Source organism: Pleuronectes platessa, chromosome 6 (assembly GCF_947347685.1).
Source record: "Pleuronectes platessa chromosome 6, fPlePla1.1, whole genome shotgun sequence".
Taxonomy (NCBI): Eukaryota; Metazoa; Chordata; class Actinopteri; order Pleuronectiformes; family Pleuronectidae; genus Pleuronectes; species Pleuronectes platessa.
Genome location: NC_070631.1, coordinates 22,761,719 through 22,779,723, shown reverse-complemented (window position 1 = coordinate 22,779,723; position 18,005 = coordinate 22,761,719). Strand labels below are relative to the sequence as shown.

Here is an 18,005-nt window from a genome sequence, read left to right as displayed (position 1 = left end):
ATCAATACAGGTGGCCGCGCTGAAGATTGTCAATGACCACTCTGCCTGTGTCTTCCCGGCCAAACCATCTGCTGCCACAGCTTTCTCCATCACCCCAACCTGCTCCTTATGTGCTGTAGGCGTTTATGTATTATTGATTATAGGAATGTATCAGTGTTTTATGTTTCGTGGAAGTGATTCATTCATTCAGGGCAGAATATAAGTTTATTTTCAAACAGTAAAAAGCACATTTTCTAACATCAATGCCATCTTTAGGAAACTAAAATTGACCAGTGAGATCCTGATTGGACTACAAAGAGGACATGATGAGTTCAATCAAGCCCAACCAACCCACATCATGATTAGAAAGCCCCGTCTGGGTCTATAGCAACTTTTGGGGAAATTAGGAAACTGACCAACCATGAAGAACGAATCATTGACCTTTGCGGAAAGTGGTAAGATAGGTAAGATTTGACTTTCATAATGTACATTATTTTGTTTGTTCCTTCTTAATCTTTGCAAGATCTGGACTTTTCCCAGAGAATCATTGAATCGAAATCTGCCACATTTAGGGGACTGACATCTATGAGTGTTTGCAATTTGAATTTGAGGAGACTGTAGGGCCTTGGTGGAGGACTGTATCAACTGCAATTTAGTTACACAATGAAGTTTCATATTGACACTACACACATGTAAAGGAAATGTATATTTTTTCGCAGATCAATACATATAGATTTCCATATCCCCTTCTTAAACCCAGCCCTTTAATAAAGTGGCTAATTGTGGCTTTTGTTGTGTTAAAACACAAATGTAATGTAGTAGCAGACACATTTACATAATTATAACCTTGTTGACAAATGGAATTCATGGATTTTAAACACACCTGTCCGTCCAGGTATCAGATCATAATTAACCACAGAGCTCCTACTTAATGTAGCGGCTGAAATTACAGCACTGACATGACATAGTAAACAGTACGTGCACTTACACATTATGCAGCACACACCAGCCACAGTGAGGGTCTCCTGATCCCAGACAGGCTCCACAGGAGGTGTACTGCTCACAGCTCTCCACTGGTACACGTGTAACCTGGAAGACACACACACACACAGATCTTGTCAATGTTGCACACATACCCTGCGCGAACCAGCTTCAAACTACTCAGTCCATAATATAGGCCTTGGTTTAAACAGGATGTACCGGAGGTGTCCTGCGCCTGGAACATGAGATTAAGGAGGAACAAGCCCACTGTGACTATCAGAGATAAACAGCTCTGGAGGTGCTGCTCACAGCTCCACACTGCAAGGCGAGCCGGGGGGGGGGGGGGGGGGGGGGGGGGGGGGGTCGAGGGTGAAGCTCATGTAAACACACACATGGGTTAGGATTACACACTCTGACAAACATCTCTCTGTTATTCACCGTGTACAGCTCACAGTTCTCCGCTGGATCAGAAAATAGTGATGCAAGAAAAGCTGTTTATTTTTGAGAGATACTAAACCGAATGTAGAGAAAAAAGGAAATAACTAGAATCTCTGCACTGGAAACTCAAAATAATCCTCAATGTCTGGACAACACCCTCACAGATTAAACAGACAGGACTTTATATTTGCTCAAGCACTCTTCATCATATATGCACGCGCTGGGTGTGTTTTCGTGTGGCTACATCCGCTAGCATCGCTACATCCGATACTGTACGTTAAAGGTAAATTATCTTGTTTCGAGACAAATATGAACGCCGGGGCTTGCTGACACTTGGAGGACACCACACAAGCAGTATATGGGTTTCTGTCTGTTTTTTATCACGACTAAAGAAGAGGTCACTTTGGCTTAAACACTGTTTACCCGTGAAGATCCTAAAGTGTTTTTTGGACTCAAACACTTCACCCACACCTCGTAGTGGTGAGTAGATAATGAGATAATTTAAATTTCTGGGTGAACTATCCCTTTATAACTGTGTATATTCCATCTGGTTTAACAGTTTAAGATCAACATCAACAAAAGTCAATAGTGGGCTTGTTTACCAACATCCAGCTACAATTCTGTACCAGTTCCTGCACCTTCACCGCCTTACGGACCAAATCACAAGACAAATTACACTGCCTGAGCTTCGGAGTGAAATAGTCGTCCTGCTTCGAGGCAACATAAGCATCACAGCTTGTGTCTAGTTAACATTAGACTTAACCCAGTTGGCAGCACACACTCTAAGTGTGGCCATGACCAGGACATTAAGGAAATACCTGAAAACAAAACTAAAAAAAAGTTGATGAAGAGCCTGAGACACCCTTATGTTTGGAGGGTTAAGCTAAGTAAAATGTAAACTTTTGACAGTTATTATATTAGATATTATCTTCCAATTTCCGTAAGCACTAAAAAATAAATTATTATTCACAACCATCATTTTGTGTTTTTTTATTTAAAAAAATCAATATTGAATCTGGCACTTTTTAGGCACTGGTACTGTTTTAAATCTATTTAGCCCCAACATTGTTAAGAACCAAACATTACTCAACTCTGCAGATCAATCAGATTTATAGTTTTGCAATAAAAAATGCAGTAGAACCCGCAAAATAACGATTCAGCTTTAGATTAAAATAAATACTAACAAATGTTGTCAATGTAGCCTGACAACATTTTAGTACGACACATCTCCAAAGTCAAACATTGAAAATGGCAGTTTCCTGAGACAAATGAGGGATGAGCATAACAACTTGAACCTTCAGTTACTTTCTTTGAATGTTTTGTTTCCTACAGAATCTGACACATGGCCGACAGGTTTCTGCTTAACTCCCCATCAGAACATAAGAGGACTACGTTTCGCCTAATGCCTGGGAAGTCCTTGCAAAGAATATGCTATTGTACTTAACACCATTGAGATAAACATCAAGGATTACTCCTATTGTCCACTAAATCTCTACCGGCTGCCATCTGTGTGTCTGAGTGACTGAGATAAGATGAAACTTTAATGATTTCTTTTGGGGAAACGAGAGAACTCGGGTATTAAGACGGACATGAAACAATGCTGAACAAATGTACCTGTCACTTAAACTGCGACCAAAAAAAAGATGCTGAACATCTCGGAACGCAGAGGGACAGACAGGAAACACCATTTACTGAGTCCATTCCCACAGACAGTTCCCTTTGCAGTTATCATTAAAAAGACATGTTTTCTGCTGCTGTCGGCAGATCCACCATCTGTCGGCACGCTTATCAGGAAGCACACGTTACCTTGAATTTCACCCAGGTTGTCCAACACTCTGAAGTCACAGAATTATCCTTTATGAGAACATTTCAAAAGCTTTAATCGTGAGATGTTTACTCCGCTCTTACTTTTCCAAAATATCTAGCGTACAGCATCCCTATGTTTAATCTCCATGTGCTGGATGCTGTTTGCTGGTGACAGGTGGATTGGCAGACAGGAAGCCGCCTCGGGCAAACACACTCACACACAAGCACGCACACCGCAAAAATGACAATTTGAAGCAACGTGAGAGTTTGAAACAAGTTTTCTGGGACAGTTGTTAAATACTTAAATACATCGCTGACCACCCAAGACAAGTTCCCACCAATGAGCTCATGCAGACGCACACACACACACACCTCCAGCTGCCTCAGTAAGGTGAAGTACGACATCAATAACACTGCAGAGGCGGGGGGCACACCAGGTGAGCTGGAAGGTGCTGAGGGTGAATTCTAATGCCAGCTACAGGCACAGCTGCAGGCACAGCAGTGTAGAAACCTTCAAAGAGGAAGCTCTACCTTTATGTACCTTTTTTTTTTTCTAAACTTCTTAACCTTCAAACAGTAAATAAGGCTCTTCTCATGCCTTTTGCCCAAAATGCTGCATCAGACACCAACGCACATGCTGGTTATCATGTAACTGTGAACTTCAAACATGTCCTCATTCTACAAATCTTGTGCTTTTCATAAGTTTTGCATGACAGCACCTTACTGCACCCACCAATGTGCAAGCTCCTGCTTCCACCAGATGACTGCCACAACTGCCAACCTCAAGCAGAGGCCTCTTCTAGGACCTGATCCAGCTGTGGTGCAAGTGAGCAGTCTGCATCAAAGGTCCTGATTCACACATACGTGTTGGCCGATATTAATCACAAGTCGATAGCCTAATGTACTCAGTCAATCATACCTGGATTCTCCACAAGTGATCTGATCTTAATCCCCTGCTCTAAATAAGCAAAACAAATAAGTACTGCTTTTGCATTTGCTTAGCCAAGTTCTCGTGGGCGACAGCAGTGCACTTCCTGAGCCTACTCTTCTGTAAATGAAGAAGAGGAAATGAAAACCATACAGATTGGGATTCGTCCTGGTGTGTTCCATAAAAACAACTAATTGCCTTGGATGTTTGACGCACTTGGGACATATCTGTTTATTGTTTGTTTTTTGTGTCAACATCAGCATGCACGTCTTTTTGTGTGCAAAAGGGAACTCCAAACCCAATGAGGAGAGTATGCATTTTATTGTCTTTAACTGAATCATCACTGACCCATAAGGTTATGACATTTTGAAAACACAGATCTCTATTGATAATGTATTTCTGAGCAAGTTTTTTTTCTTTTGCAGAAGGGATTTTGTATCTTCCTGGTATGATGCTATTTCACTTTGCATCCCCAGGCAGCTTTCGTGCAAACAGCACAACTCACAATTTCCTCCTCACCCTGTACATCTCCTCCCCCTGTCACTCTGTTCTACAGTCAGAAATGAGGGTTTATGGCAGATTCATAGCATGATAATAGAAACCTGTGTCTGATAACTACTATACAATGCTACCATTACCAGCCCCAGGCCTCTTATAGGACACCAAATAGCAGCAAATTGTAGTCATTACTTGCGCCTGGACAAATACCCTGCTAGTAATACAGCCTATCTGATAGAGGGAGGTGAAAAAAAAAACATGTCATGGCAGAAGCACAATAACCAGGGAGATAAGTTTATTCAATGGGTTTTGTGATTGTGGGGCGGATGATGTATTCCAAGAGAGCAGTTCAATTATTGAGTTTTAGAAAACAGATAATGGGATGGGAAACGAGAGATGCACAGCCAAAGACGCTTTGTCTTATAATGCCAGGCGTGTGATGTGTGTGTGTGTGTGTGTGTGTGTGTGTGTGTGTGTGTGTGTGAGACAGTAAGTGAGAATCACCTAGTTATATTAAATATGGCATTTTCATCCTGGTCTATTTGCTGCTGCAGAGGGGAAGATATTCTGTGGATAGCGGATGGAGGAGGAGGAGGAGAGAAGAGAAGTCAAGAAAAAGGAAAAGAGGTGGAAAAATGAGATCACGTAGGAAAAGTGTCCATTTTAAACATTCATTCTGCCCTTCAAACTAATAGTGGACAGTGTCCTTTCTTTTGCCAACTTTCCAGAGTGAAGGGAAGACAGGGGAGCAGAGGAGATGATGGGGTGGATGTTCAAGTGTTTTGTTATAACAAATAAATAAGAGCTACAAATGAGCCTCTCTCATTTGGGTCATGATGGAGAGGCTCTTAATTTGCCTCGCAGCTGATGAGAGGAGAGAAGGGGCTGTGGGTGTATAAAGGAGGGGCCGAGATGAGGAATGCAGGGAAGGATTGATGAGTAAGACACAAATATAATTACGACTGATGTTTCATTCCACATTCGGGGGGCCCGTGTGGTCCCAGCTAGTTTCAGCTATAAGCCCGGCTGTAATTGTCCCATCTGTATAATGCGGGGGCTGTACGAGGTGCTATCGCTGCACAATAGGTTGATGGATGGCTTGATATGCTGGATTGTAAGGCTGCCATACCAACACACACGTTACCAGCAAAGTGCACGTAGATAAGCAATTTGTGCTGACATGCGTACACTGATGCAGACATATTTGCTCGTAAAGATGGTCTGCAGGCTGGAGTTAATACGCTGCATGAACTTTAACACGCGGCTCTAAATAACGAATTCAGTGAACACAGGCGCGTACACACAGATGGAAAAACAAGCACAAACAGCGTACAGGTACACACACACGATGAAATAATGAAAGCTGGATGCTAGATATATATACACTGCTCAAAAAAATTAAAGGAACACTTTGAAAACACATCGGGTCTCATTGTGAAAAAAAGTATGTTGGATATTTATACTGATATGGACAGTTTAATGTCTTAGGACCAAAAGGATGCCACATCTTTGATGGAAATAAACGTTTTCAGCCTACAGAGGGCTCAATTTTATAGACACCCCGGAAATCATAGTGAATAAGTGATGTGGCAGGCTTGTCCATTTGGCCAAAATTCAATTTCTGCAACTCAAAATGTGCTTGTATGCATGCCTGAGAACGTCACGGCATGCTCCTAATGAGACAACGGATGGTGTCTTGTGGGATGTCCTCCCAGATCTGTCTAAGGGCATCAGTGAGCTCCTGTAAAGTCTGAGGAGCAACCTGGCGGCGTCTGATGGACCGAAACATAATGTCCCAGAGGTGTTCTATCGGGTTTAGGTCAGGTGATCGTGAGGGCCATTCAATTGCATCAATTTCTTCATCCTCCAGGTACTGCCTGCATACCCTTGCCACATGAGGCCGGGCATTATCGTGCATCAGGAGGAACCCAGGACCTACTGCACCAGCGTAGGGTCTGACCATGGGTTCAAGGATTTCATCCCGATACCTAATGGCAGTAAGACTGCCGTTCTCTAGCCTGTAGAGGTCTGTGCGTGCCTCCATGGATATGCCTCCCCAGACCATCACTGACCCACCACCAAACCGGTCATGCTGAACGATGTTGCAGGCAGCATAGCGTTCTTGGCTTCTCCAGACCGTTTCACGTCTATCACAGGTGCTCAGGGTGAACCTGTTCTCATCTGTGAAAAGCACAGGGCGCCAGTGAGGGACACGCCAATTCTGGTGTTCTATAGCAAATGCCAATCGAGCTCCAAGGTGCTGGGCAGTGAGCACAGGGCACACTACAGGACGTCGCGCCCTGAGGCCACCCTCATGAAGTCTGTTTCTGACTGTTTGGGCAGAGACATTCACACCAGTGGCCTGCTGGAGGTCATTCTGTAGGGCTCGGGCAGTGCTCAACCTGTTCCTCCTTGCACAAAGCAGCAGATATCGGTCCTGCTGATGGGTTGAGGACCTTCTACGGCCCTGTCCAGCTCTCCTAGAGTAACTGCCTGTCTCCTGGAATCTCCTCCATGTTCTGGAGATTATGCTGGGAGACACATCAAATCTCCTTGCAACGGCACGCATGGATGTGCCATCCTGGAGGAGTTGGACAATCTGTGCAACTTCTGTAGGGTTAAGAAATCGCCTCATGCTCCCAGTAGAGATACTGACTCTAGCTAAAGCCAACACTAATGGAAAACCAGTCGAAGTGATCAAGAGGGAGAAACTTGAAATGGCCTCCACATGCAAAACCACTCCTATTTTGGGGGTCGTCTCATTGTTGCCCCTCTAGTGCACCTGTTGTTAATTCCATCAACACCAATGCAGCTGAAACTGATTAACAACCCCCTCTGCTATTTAACTGACCAGATAATTATCAAAAAAGTGCAATTGAATTCATGCCATACCCTTATAAAAAAGTGTTCCTTTAATTTTTTTTGAGCAGTGTATATATATAAATGCCATTTCTGTATCTCTTTAGATATCAATAGATTAATCCATCCATCCATATCTATTAGGGCTGTATCGATACTCCGGATCAGTTCAAACCTCTGTTTTTAGATGTACAGTTGGTTCAGTAAAGAGAAGAACACTATAACATGTTTGCTTTGACTTCACATAAAACCACATAAACAGAAATAACCAAAGAATAGGAAGGAGGTGAAAGTGTGTGTATGAGCCTCTCCCACAGCCTCAATGACTGACTTAAAAAAAACAGGCGTCTACTCCCAAGCGGCGAAAACGTGCCGACTTCACTTCTGTAAAGCTAAAACAGGATGGAACTGCTGCTGTGGACTTCTGGACTGTTGTTCCGGTTTTGGTTCAAGAATCATTTCAGCCCTTCTTTCTTTCTATCTATCTATCTTTCCATCTATCTATCTATCTTTACCAAACCTGTTCAATAAACTTATTTAAAATGTTTCTCTTGGTCTTCCTTCTGTTTTGTGTCCCTCCTGCACAAGGCAAACAGTAGGAACACATTGCTGTGTGACATTACTGTCCTGTATTGTGTACAGTATAAGATTAAATCAGCAACCTACAGTTTAAAACCGCACTGGGACTTTATGTAATCGTACACCCTTTATATTACTGACAACAAGGAAGGCGAGTGTTCTGTTTAGGCCTATAGTCACCTGGAGGAACAGTAAAGGGACAGTTTAAAGGAGTATACGTGTTTTTATTTACCTTCCATACAAACAGACACAAATAAAATCCTGCTTTCTCACAAATGCATGCGTAATAATACATAACAACATACACAGAGTGCATTTATTGTGAAAATGGCCACGTTAATGTCCAACCAGAATAATGGAAATTAAGTCAAAAATGTAATTGCTAGCATGCGGTTCCGATAACTACCCCAAATCAATGCAGCTGATAACAACGGGAGGAGCAGCTTATCTGTGTCTGACTGTTAAAAGGGAAAAGTCCCATTTTGATGAACCGTTCTTACAGGAAGGACCCACAGACACTCGGTCAGTTTTTGAAACAGAGACTTTGAGAATGTGCAAGCAGCGAGCGGGAGGAGACGGGAGAGAAGAGGCCAAGGGCCGGGCAACAGTGAGGCTCTATCATATAATGCTCAGTATACAATGGTGATGAATTAGTGTCAAACTTTAAAAAAGGTACGTAAACGCTATTTTGACTTTGTAAAAAGTAAATAAACAGCCTGTGTTTACTCCCCACTACAATACAATAAAACATAAAGGGTACATGCATTTGATATCCACGTCTTAACTCTGTCTAACTCAGTCTCTCCCTCATACACACACACACACATACACACACTCACACATGACCACATTAAGACATCTCTCTCTGTTCTCTCTTCCCCTCTCTTCCTGTCTGTCTCTTTGATCGTCTCACAAATCACATGGTGATCGGCCGATCACTCATCTCTCTGCCTCGACAGTCTGACAGCTGGGGAAGGTGTGTGTGTGTGTGTGTGTGTGTGTGTGTGTGTGTGTGTGTGTGTGTGTGTGTGTGTGTGTGTGTGTGAAAACACAAAGGTATCACGCCTTTTAAAAATAGATTTGTGCAATTTTAAATTCGAGAAAGTATGTCAGGCAGAACCATATGATTAAAATAATAATGACACAAGAGAATAAAACATGATATCTTAAAAGCTATTATAAATTATTAACCTTTACCCCACAAGGATACATATAAAAAACGTAATGCATATCTTTACAGTTGTTAAATGGATTACAAACACAAGATAACAATAGTCATGTCCAGCTCCCAAACCCCCACAACACATCCATTTGGCTCCACAGACGGCTATTAACACATATTACCAAATGTCCTTCTACTGTATAATTATCAACTTAAAAACAAAATATTTTGACTCTGAAAAGCTAGGCATAATGTGTTTTTTACATATGACAGTTTACATCTATTGTGAAGAGTAAAAGTCCAGTTAGTCTTTAAGTTCAGACAGCAGCAATGGCCCTGAAGTAATTCATTGCCTTGCTCAGAGACACATCAGAAATGGTATGCATTGCACCCTCTGCTTGAAAAGACCACTTCTCTGAACAGTGTAGTCTTAACAACCCTGTCAGTGTGATTTCAGCTTGCCCAAGATAAATAACCGCCGAGACATGCCATCCCCAAAACTCAACTCGCCAATTAGGCGACAGGGCCGAGGGCACTTCCGTTAGACTTCGAAATCCTCTCCTCATTATTCTCCCAGTTCCTGTCTCCACTAACATCTCTCTTTTTTAAGGCAACTTCAAAGTTGGACAAACACCAAAGAAACCGTTTTAAAAAGAAGTGCATGCAAGTCCTTTCTCCCTGACCTCCAAGTGCAGTAAGTGCTGAGTGAATTGAACATGAGCCCTGTCTGATGTAGTGCCAGGGGTAGGGTTTCTCCACTGTGCAGTACAGCAGCGCAGTATATTTCTGCACTGTAGCTAAATCAATACAAGGAGGTACATCATCAGACCATTATGCCACTGTCTGAGCGGCCCCGCGGAGGCAGGGGTCACCTTACGAAGCTGTTTTACAAGCAGAGAGCTTTGACCTTGCGCCTGTGAGTTCAGTGGCGGAAATCTGGTGCTGACGCTGAGGCAGGGAAAAGATCAGAGGCCGGGCTCAGCCTCAGATCTGCACCGAACAACGAGGAGATTACGAGAAGAAACAGATTACAAATCCTCAAAACAAATTAAAAAAGAAAACCACGAAACTGAAATAAAATCCTGAGACTCTATTATATTTGATGGAATTACACAATAACTCATCATAATGGGGAACCCGTAAATAGCACGCTTCACCTCCCAGCTGCATTTTAGAAGGAAGACTGGTGATTATACGACAAGTGAGTAATTTGCTTGAAAAGTACAGCGGAAATCAATACATTATGAAATGTAATCCACTTAGTCCTTTATTTTAAAGCAATTAGGTGATGTCAGCCACAGGGACATAAAGGAAACACGAAATATTTCTGTCTTGCAACGACAGGATGAAAAATCGCTCCTGTAGCCTGCTGCTTTTTATTAAATCGGGACAGTTTGAACATGCAAGGGGGGAAACAACAGCAGCGATAAAGTTGATCTAGTGCCGTTGTTAATTTTTATGAGCGCAAAAATGATGTGATGTCACCGACCAGACAGCGACAGACCAAAAGCTGGGGGCTGGCAAAGATACATGGAACCAGAGAACGTAGAAAAACGTGTGAGTATGAGTATGACTATGTGTGTGTATAGCGCAGACACGAAGAGTAAGAGCCATGTATAAAGCCATCGCTCGCTAATCGAAAACACTCCACCTGCAGTGAATCAGAGGACTTTATGTTTTCCCTCTACGTGGGTGCGAATGCGTGTGCATGTGAGCCACTGCTGCTATACAGATACGTAGTCTATATGCTGCACTCCAATCCACCGCTTTTAATTACGGGTGCGGCTGAATATGGGAAAAGGTAAATTGCTCTGTCAAGCTGGGAAATGGGCTTTTTGATGTTTGAGCGCTCATCACTTGGCATTTCTATTATTCAACAACGAGACAGGAACAGGGGGAGGAAGAGGACAACCGGGGCAAAGATATAGCTCCCATCTGGAAACGCTCCTCATATGAATACAATACGATTTGAAAGGACATGTGGAGAAAGGTTCTGTGGTGCTGTACTGTGGTCCTCACTCCAGAAAGACCCCAGATCTGCAAACTAGTGCACCAAGCACAGGAGTGAAGTGCATCACCCACTTCTTTTACAGAGTTTATGCACAAATCTGTATTTTTTACCAGGTCTGTTTCATTTGAGGTAAGTATAGGGGGCAGTAGTAAAGAAAGCAGATATTTACTTATTAAGTACTTATTTATGTCTTTGTCTAATGTAGTTAGCCCCAAGTGAGTAAAAGTCTTCAATCTAAAGATATAACTTCCCAGATCTCCACATGTGAATTTCAAGACATTCAAAAAGCAAAAAACTAAATGATAATTTCTTTAGAACCTTATGGGCAGCGTAAAGCTCACCCGGTAGAGCTAACGCCGCGCAGTGGCCCAGGTTCGATTCCGCCTCATGGTCATATATGCATGTCCTCCCCCACTCTCTCTCTATCCCCCTTTCACAAGTTTAATCTGTGCTGTGCATTAAAGGCGATAAAGGCCCAAAAACACAAATTGCCGGTGGACAGTACAGACGATGTGTAGAGCAGTTGACCAAATTAATGAGAATCCGATAAAACATTTCAATGAATGATCAACACTGCACTCCGGAAATACAAAGGCTAAAAGATGACAAACCCTCAGAATATGAATGTTGACAATGTTTGATTAAATTGTTCAAGTAAAGGGGAATTCACACACACACATACACAGACTCCATTGAGATCCAATCATAACAGGAGTGATAGGTCTACTTTGTATGTGTGTGTGTGTGTGTGGTAATTGTCTACATTGTTTGAATGTGATCAGGTCAGTAAGATGCTGCTTGTGCAGAGCAGCGCTGGGACATGATGCTAATCTTATCCTGGGCACAGAGGGCAGTGCCTCTTCCTCCTCTCATCTCCATCACCTTCTCTCTTTCATTTTCTCTCCGTCTCACGTCTCCCCCTCCCAAAGCTGATGTTAGATTGATGCAGTCGTCTCACTGGCGTCTAGGTCAGTGTGCAGAGTAAACACTGGATCAATTCATATTTGTATGCAAATGTTACCAGTTGCTAAAACTAGTTAAACTGTCCAGCATCATGATTATCCACCACACAGGAACTATTGGTTAGATGTCTGAGGATGAAGACCTGTCAGAACAACAAGCAGTGCGCTGGTAGAATCCTACAGTTACCTGTATAACGCTTTGGCAGAGTCAGCAGTCTGTCTGGTTTCTCAACCTAATTATAGAAGCACAGTGTTGAGTAGATTTCAAAGTGAAAACTCTACTCACCTACACAAATATAAAATGATCCGATGATAAAGTTTGTGATTGTGGAATTATATTTTTTAGGGCAATTATTTCATTGCAATTTATTATAAATCTCTGAAAAATGACCCTGTTGGCCTCAGTGGTTGGTATTGTGATGATGGGAGGAAGCAAACACAAAAAGATGTTCTTGCAATTCCGACAGCTATATTGCAAATCTGTGCTCTTGGGCAGAAGCAGCTACATCTCTGCACATCTTTTTTGAGAATAGTAAATACCTAGTATGTTCTGGTCAGAGTGGATCCTTGAAAAAAACTCAAATTCTGTCCACAGACCAAACAAAAGAGTTGTAGTTTAACACTTTTGTTTTGTTTTCCATACTTTTTAGCTTGAAAAATATTGCTGAGGCTCATACACCCCTGGGCTTGGCCAGCGACCTTAAACCACTATACATTATCCAAAGTACAGACAGCCTCTGGCGAGGAAGAAGCTGCTCATCAGCAGGCTGCAGGGAGGCTCTGTACAGCCCCCGGTCCTGTACTGTCTGGAACACAAGTTCACATTCAGCAGCAGATGGAAGAGCCCAACTCTATACTATGCTGTGTGAAGCTGCTACTGGGAGAGCACTTACACCACAAACTCACTCCATCTGAGAGAGGCAGAAGTGAGGACCCCCAAGAATACTGAAGAGATGAGGCGGGAAGAGTCGGGAAAAGGAGGAGAGCACATCCTGCAAACCAATCACATTTCCCAACCTCCTCAACTCTCACCACCGCTCCCTCTCTGTATCATATATTCTGTTTCTGACCGGTCAACGTTTAAGTAAAAGGCCGTTATCTCAGCTCTCCAGAGAGACAGACACTTTACCTGATCTACTCTGTGAAATACTGGGATTCTGAATTTTACAGAAGCAAAATTACACAAACTTAAAATACACATTTATTTATTTATAAAGAAAAAGACAAAACTGACTTCACCGCAGGTCTGAGGCAAAAAAAGCAGTAGCCACTAAATAAACCTAACCAATTGAATCTATTAATATTGCCATCGAAAAATATTAATCAAATTAATATTACAGAATAGTTAATTGTAAAGGTTTTTTTGCAAGTGTTAGATTAAAAGATTAGATACGATCAGCAACAGTAGACCAACTGATGGCAACAAACAGTTCAGATAAACCTATCACTCTTATCAGACATGCACTGAACCCTGGATAATCTCCTGAGCTTCAGAGGGCCTGTGTTGTAGAATGCAAAAGTTTAAGTGACCCAGAAAATCTCCTGCTATGTTTTCGATATATGAAAGGCAAAGAAAAAGTCTGCTCCCCATTGTTTGGACATTTTCCGGAGTTCATATTGGAAAACCGCTTAACGAACACAGACTCTTGCCAAAACAACATCATTGACTTAAAAGTTAGTTTTTTTTTACTTTCCTGTTTCTGTGTGGATTAAGAAAAAAACACAACATGTTAATAAGTAAAATTCAAGTGTGCTGGGAGGCAGATCTGTTTCGGCAAGCTGTTTCCACCTGCCTTCAGTCTTCATGCTAAACCAGGTTAATCGCCTGCTGGCTAAAGCTTATTTCATATGAGAGTGATATCTTTTTTTTTTTTTTTTTTTGCTCTGCAAGAAAGCAAATAAACATATTTCTCAAAATGTCGATATGGTCTAAGTTTTAGAGGGGAACAGAAAAATAACACCACTAAATTGTATCATCAGTCAACTCTGAGCAGAGCAGCATTGTACTTTTAACCTGACTTCTCCCTGTCAGAGTCACTGCAATGACATGCACAGACATGTATTGGACATATCAGTGCTCATCAAAAATAAAACAGTGGCTTTAATAATTGAGACAGACTTTTAGGTGAAGCTAGCAGTCATCTTTAATGCAGGTGACAGGAGTTAAAGGGGAAATGTGCAAATACTCCCAGCATGGCCTTACTGCTCAGCATTCTGCTCTGTGCTGAGCAATGGCTGACACTGCTGGCTGAAAACACACATGCTCATTGGACATGGGGCCAACGCAGCCACACTGTGTTCTTTCTAATTGATGTCATCACTTCAGTTTTACAGCCTCTGTTGACACATCAGTATTATTTGTGTTAACATATAGGACGCTGAGGATTTCCCAAATCTCTATTCTCTCTTCCAGACCCCCTCTCCTTCTTCGGTTTGGCTAAGACCCCATCTTGCTGTTACATTTCGTAATATGGCTGATCTTGTATTGTGCTCATGATCCAGAAACTCAGCTTTATACCACTGCTTGCTGTGCTTTGAATCGGAACTCATACATATTCCACAGACTCTAATTCTATTCATATTAAAATGTTGGCATAATTGTAAATGTTAATAATTTTGACATTTACATTCTGATTTCTATGAATACATTATGTTGTGATTCAGTGTGTGTGCGAATCCTTAATCAGTGTGTGTGTGTATTTGTGTTGGCAGATTCCCTCGACTTGAATATATATATATATATATATATATATATATATATATATATATATATATATATGTATCTCCCTGTGCAGTATATTTCAGTTTCTAGACTGCTCAATGATTGAAGGGGCCTTATTTCCCCAGTCTTACATCAACACAGGCAATGTCCATTTGTATCAATTACTCTCCACTTCCTCTTCGCGCTCATCCAGACACATGGAAGTCAATTATGTCTAATCGCTGGTAAATTACACAGCACTCACATGGTAGTTACTGTCTACGTGCGGGGGAGTCTCACTGAGGGTTATCACATCATGGTCATGAACCGTTAGGAGAGAGAGAGAGTCACGCAGGTAAAGGAAGGTGAAGGGAGGAGGCTGAGGAGCAGCTTCTAGACAAACTGTGCTATCAAACTCTCAGGGATGAGCGGCCCTGGGCTACTGAATATACTTTACTCAACCCTGCGGATGAGGTCGGTGTTAGATATGAGGCGATGCATTTGAAAATTCTTGGCACTTCGGCCAAGAAGGTTATGTTTTCATCTCCATTAGTCTGTAGGATTATTTAAAAATTAAAAAAAAAACACTAGTTTAACTTCTCTCTCACAGTTCTCTCTGGAGCAATAAAAAGAACAGGATGTTTGTGTCTGAGCCGCTCCTTCTGAATGATGCACAGCCAGGCCAGCCACAGGTAAACATGGGAAGCAGCCTGCCTCTTGTGGCTCGGTCAAATTCACTGCTAAATGCAAATGGTAATTATTCTCAATGCTGAAATGAGCCAATATTAGATGGAAATGCCTAGTTATTATTTTTTTTTACATTAGCCACTAGCATTTTGAGTAATATATTGGCTTTCTTTATCTTCACCTTTTATCCTTGTAAAGCATTTTGTAACCAGAGTTTCTTAAAAGTCACTATATCAATAACATTTGACTTATTTAGGTCCACTGAGACTACTTGTGTTGAGCTACTAATAAAGTTTCAAAAAACAATTGGGGAGGTGGGATTGGGTGGTGCATGCAGGGGGCGGGGCTGAGTGGTGTACAGTTGTGACACCACAAAATTAGAAATGTTCTGACAGCAATACTCATTTCTCTGTGGATTGAGCATTTTGATTCACTAAAGTTGTTGTTGAGCCCCTGAACCTGCTTCAGAATGTTAAAAGGGTGTACACTGTGTGTGCCATTAACTACTGTCACATAACTGTCTGAAAAACAAGGCTCTTTTCTAGATTGGCTTTTACTCTGACACGGGACATTAGATAAAAGTGAATGTTGTAACACAGCTAATAAAACCAGCCAATGGTTAAAATGCTGATTTAATTAAATGCCTTTAAGTAAAATTCATGGTGCTTCCCAATAACAAACAGGCAAACAATCAAAAACCCTTCAAAACTGATTAATTATTTCTCTTGAGCTTGATTCAATGCATCAAAGCTGTCACACTAAATCTTTCACAGCAATTATTACGCAGAGCTTGTATATGTACTGTAGTCTTTCCCTGTTTGAAGGGTGGTGTGGAGCCTGATACACGTAATATTCATGGTATTAATTAGCACTTAAGAGTGCATGTGTGTGCATGTGTGTATATGTGTGTGGTTGTGTATTTTAAAATTGCACATGTATGTGGACCGTATGTGGTACTGTATGTATGTAATTAGCCTGATTGCTTTATATATATGTATACATATATATAGTTTCGCATGAACTCCTTATGGTGCCACTAGCAGTGTTTTGTTGAGGTGTGTGTGTATGTGTGTGTGTGTGCGTGTGTGTGTACCACAGACTAAAACCTATCACTAGATCCATCATTACAACCACAAAACAATAAATTACAAAGGAACTTTAGTCATTTTATACTCATGGTTGTCCACTGAGACTGGAAGATACATTATGGGATGCACTGCTAACCTCGCCTGGATGTGTATCTCTGTATTTTGAGCGTTTATGAATGTGCTTCTCATACCTGTTTGTCGTTGAGGGTGTATAAGTACTGGTGTTCCGGGCCGAAGAGAAGATCTCTAAGAAGGGGGCTTCCATCGCTCACCACCACATTCTCATACAGCAAGGCAGGTTGGGTAATGGAGTTCACAAGGATCTGGGAGAGGACAGAGGAAAATGGTTATTAGTCAAAAATACTATAAACAACAAAACAAAAAAATCACGTACACTTGAATCCTGCCTTTGGTGCTCCCCAGTGAACACACTCAACACGTTTCTCACAGGAACTAGTTTATTTGCAAGAAACATTCAATTGCATAACAACACACAAAAAAACTGAATTCACCTCCAAGATCAAACATATTTTAAGAACTTTTTAGAAATGTTCTACTGTACAGCTAGGAACTGTCAGTATTGAAATATTTTATAAACAGAGCATGGACATCCAATCAGCTAGTGTTAGCTACCCTACAGGTAGAAATAGACTAAATGTCTTGAATTTGAACACCTATTCAGTCAACTCTTAACTGGCAAACACAAGGACATTCACATGGCACTTTGCAGTTGACTTTCAGGACTCAAGACAGCAAAAGCACCCATGTACAGTTGTGTCCAATTTTGTAAGACCACATAATAAAGTGTTCCCAGACATTAAACCCCAGGTATATTTAATTTTTCGAAGTAGAATTAGGAGAAAAGGCATATGTCTGTGATGGTTCTGAGTCAGCATGGTCATGTTATCTTCAGGAGACGTACAGTGTACAGAAGGCCACTGGACTTGTGTTTCTTGAAGATGTTTCACCTCTCATCCGAAAAGCTTCTTCAACTTCTACTTCATCAAGAAACAGTTCCACAGTTGTGAAGAGTCCTTTTGGGTTAGAGGTGAAATATCTTAAAGCAACACAAGTCCAGTGGCCTACACCTTTCTAACTCCTGAAGATAAAATAGGAAACTTTTAAAGAAGCTGAAATTCCAAGAGCAAAATCCAATGTTTCCTAACAATCCTTACAGCTACATCTCAATCCCAGGTCCTCACTTTGAGGGTTTAAAGTGTCCCACCTCACCTGTGAATTTGAGTATTGTCAAATATTTCTGTGCCTCATTCTATTCACTGTATTTAACACTACTAACCATCGAGAGCGACAACCAATTCCGGCTGA

General features: G+C 41.6%; 1 protein-coding gene across 1 annotated transcript in view; it reads right to left on the bottom strand.

The window, feature by feature from the left end:
- Positions 1 to 18,005, bottom strand: part of LOC128442895 (plexin-A1) — a 253,205-nt gene that overhangs the window by 113,726 nt on the left and 121,474 nt on the right. The window contains exons 4-5 of the mRNA XM_053425513.1: positions 16,871 to 17,002; positions 968 to 1,068 (exon numbers count right to left, since the gene is read on the bottom strand). Coding sequence (XP_053281488.1) covers positions 968 to 1,068; positions 16,871 to 17,002 — 233 coding nt within the window. The remainder of the gene's footprint in view (positions 1 to 967; positions 1,069 to 16,870; positions 17,003 to 18,005) is intronic.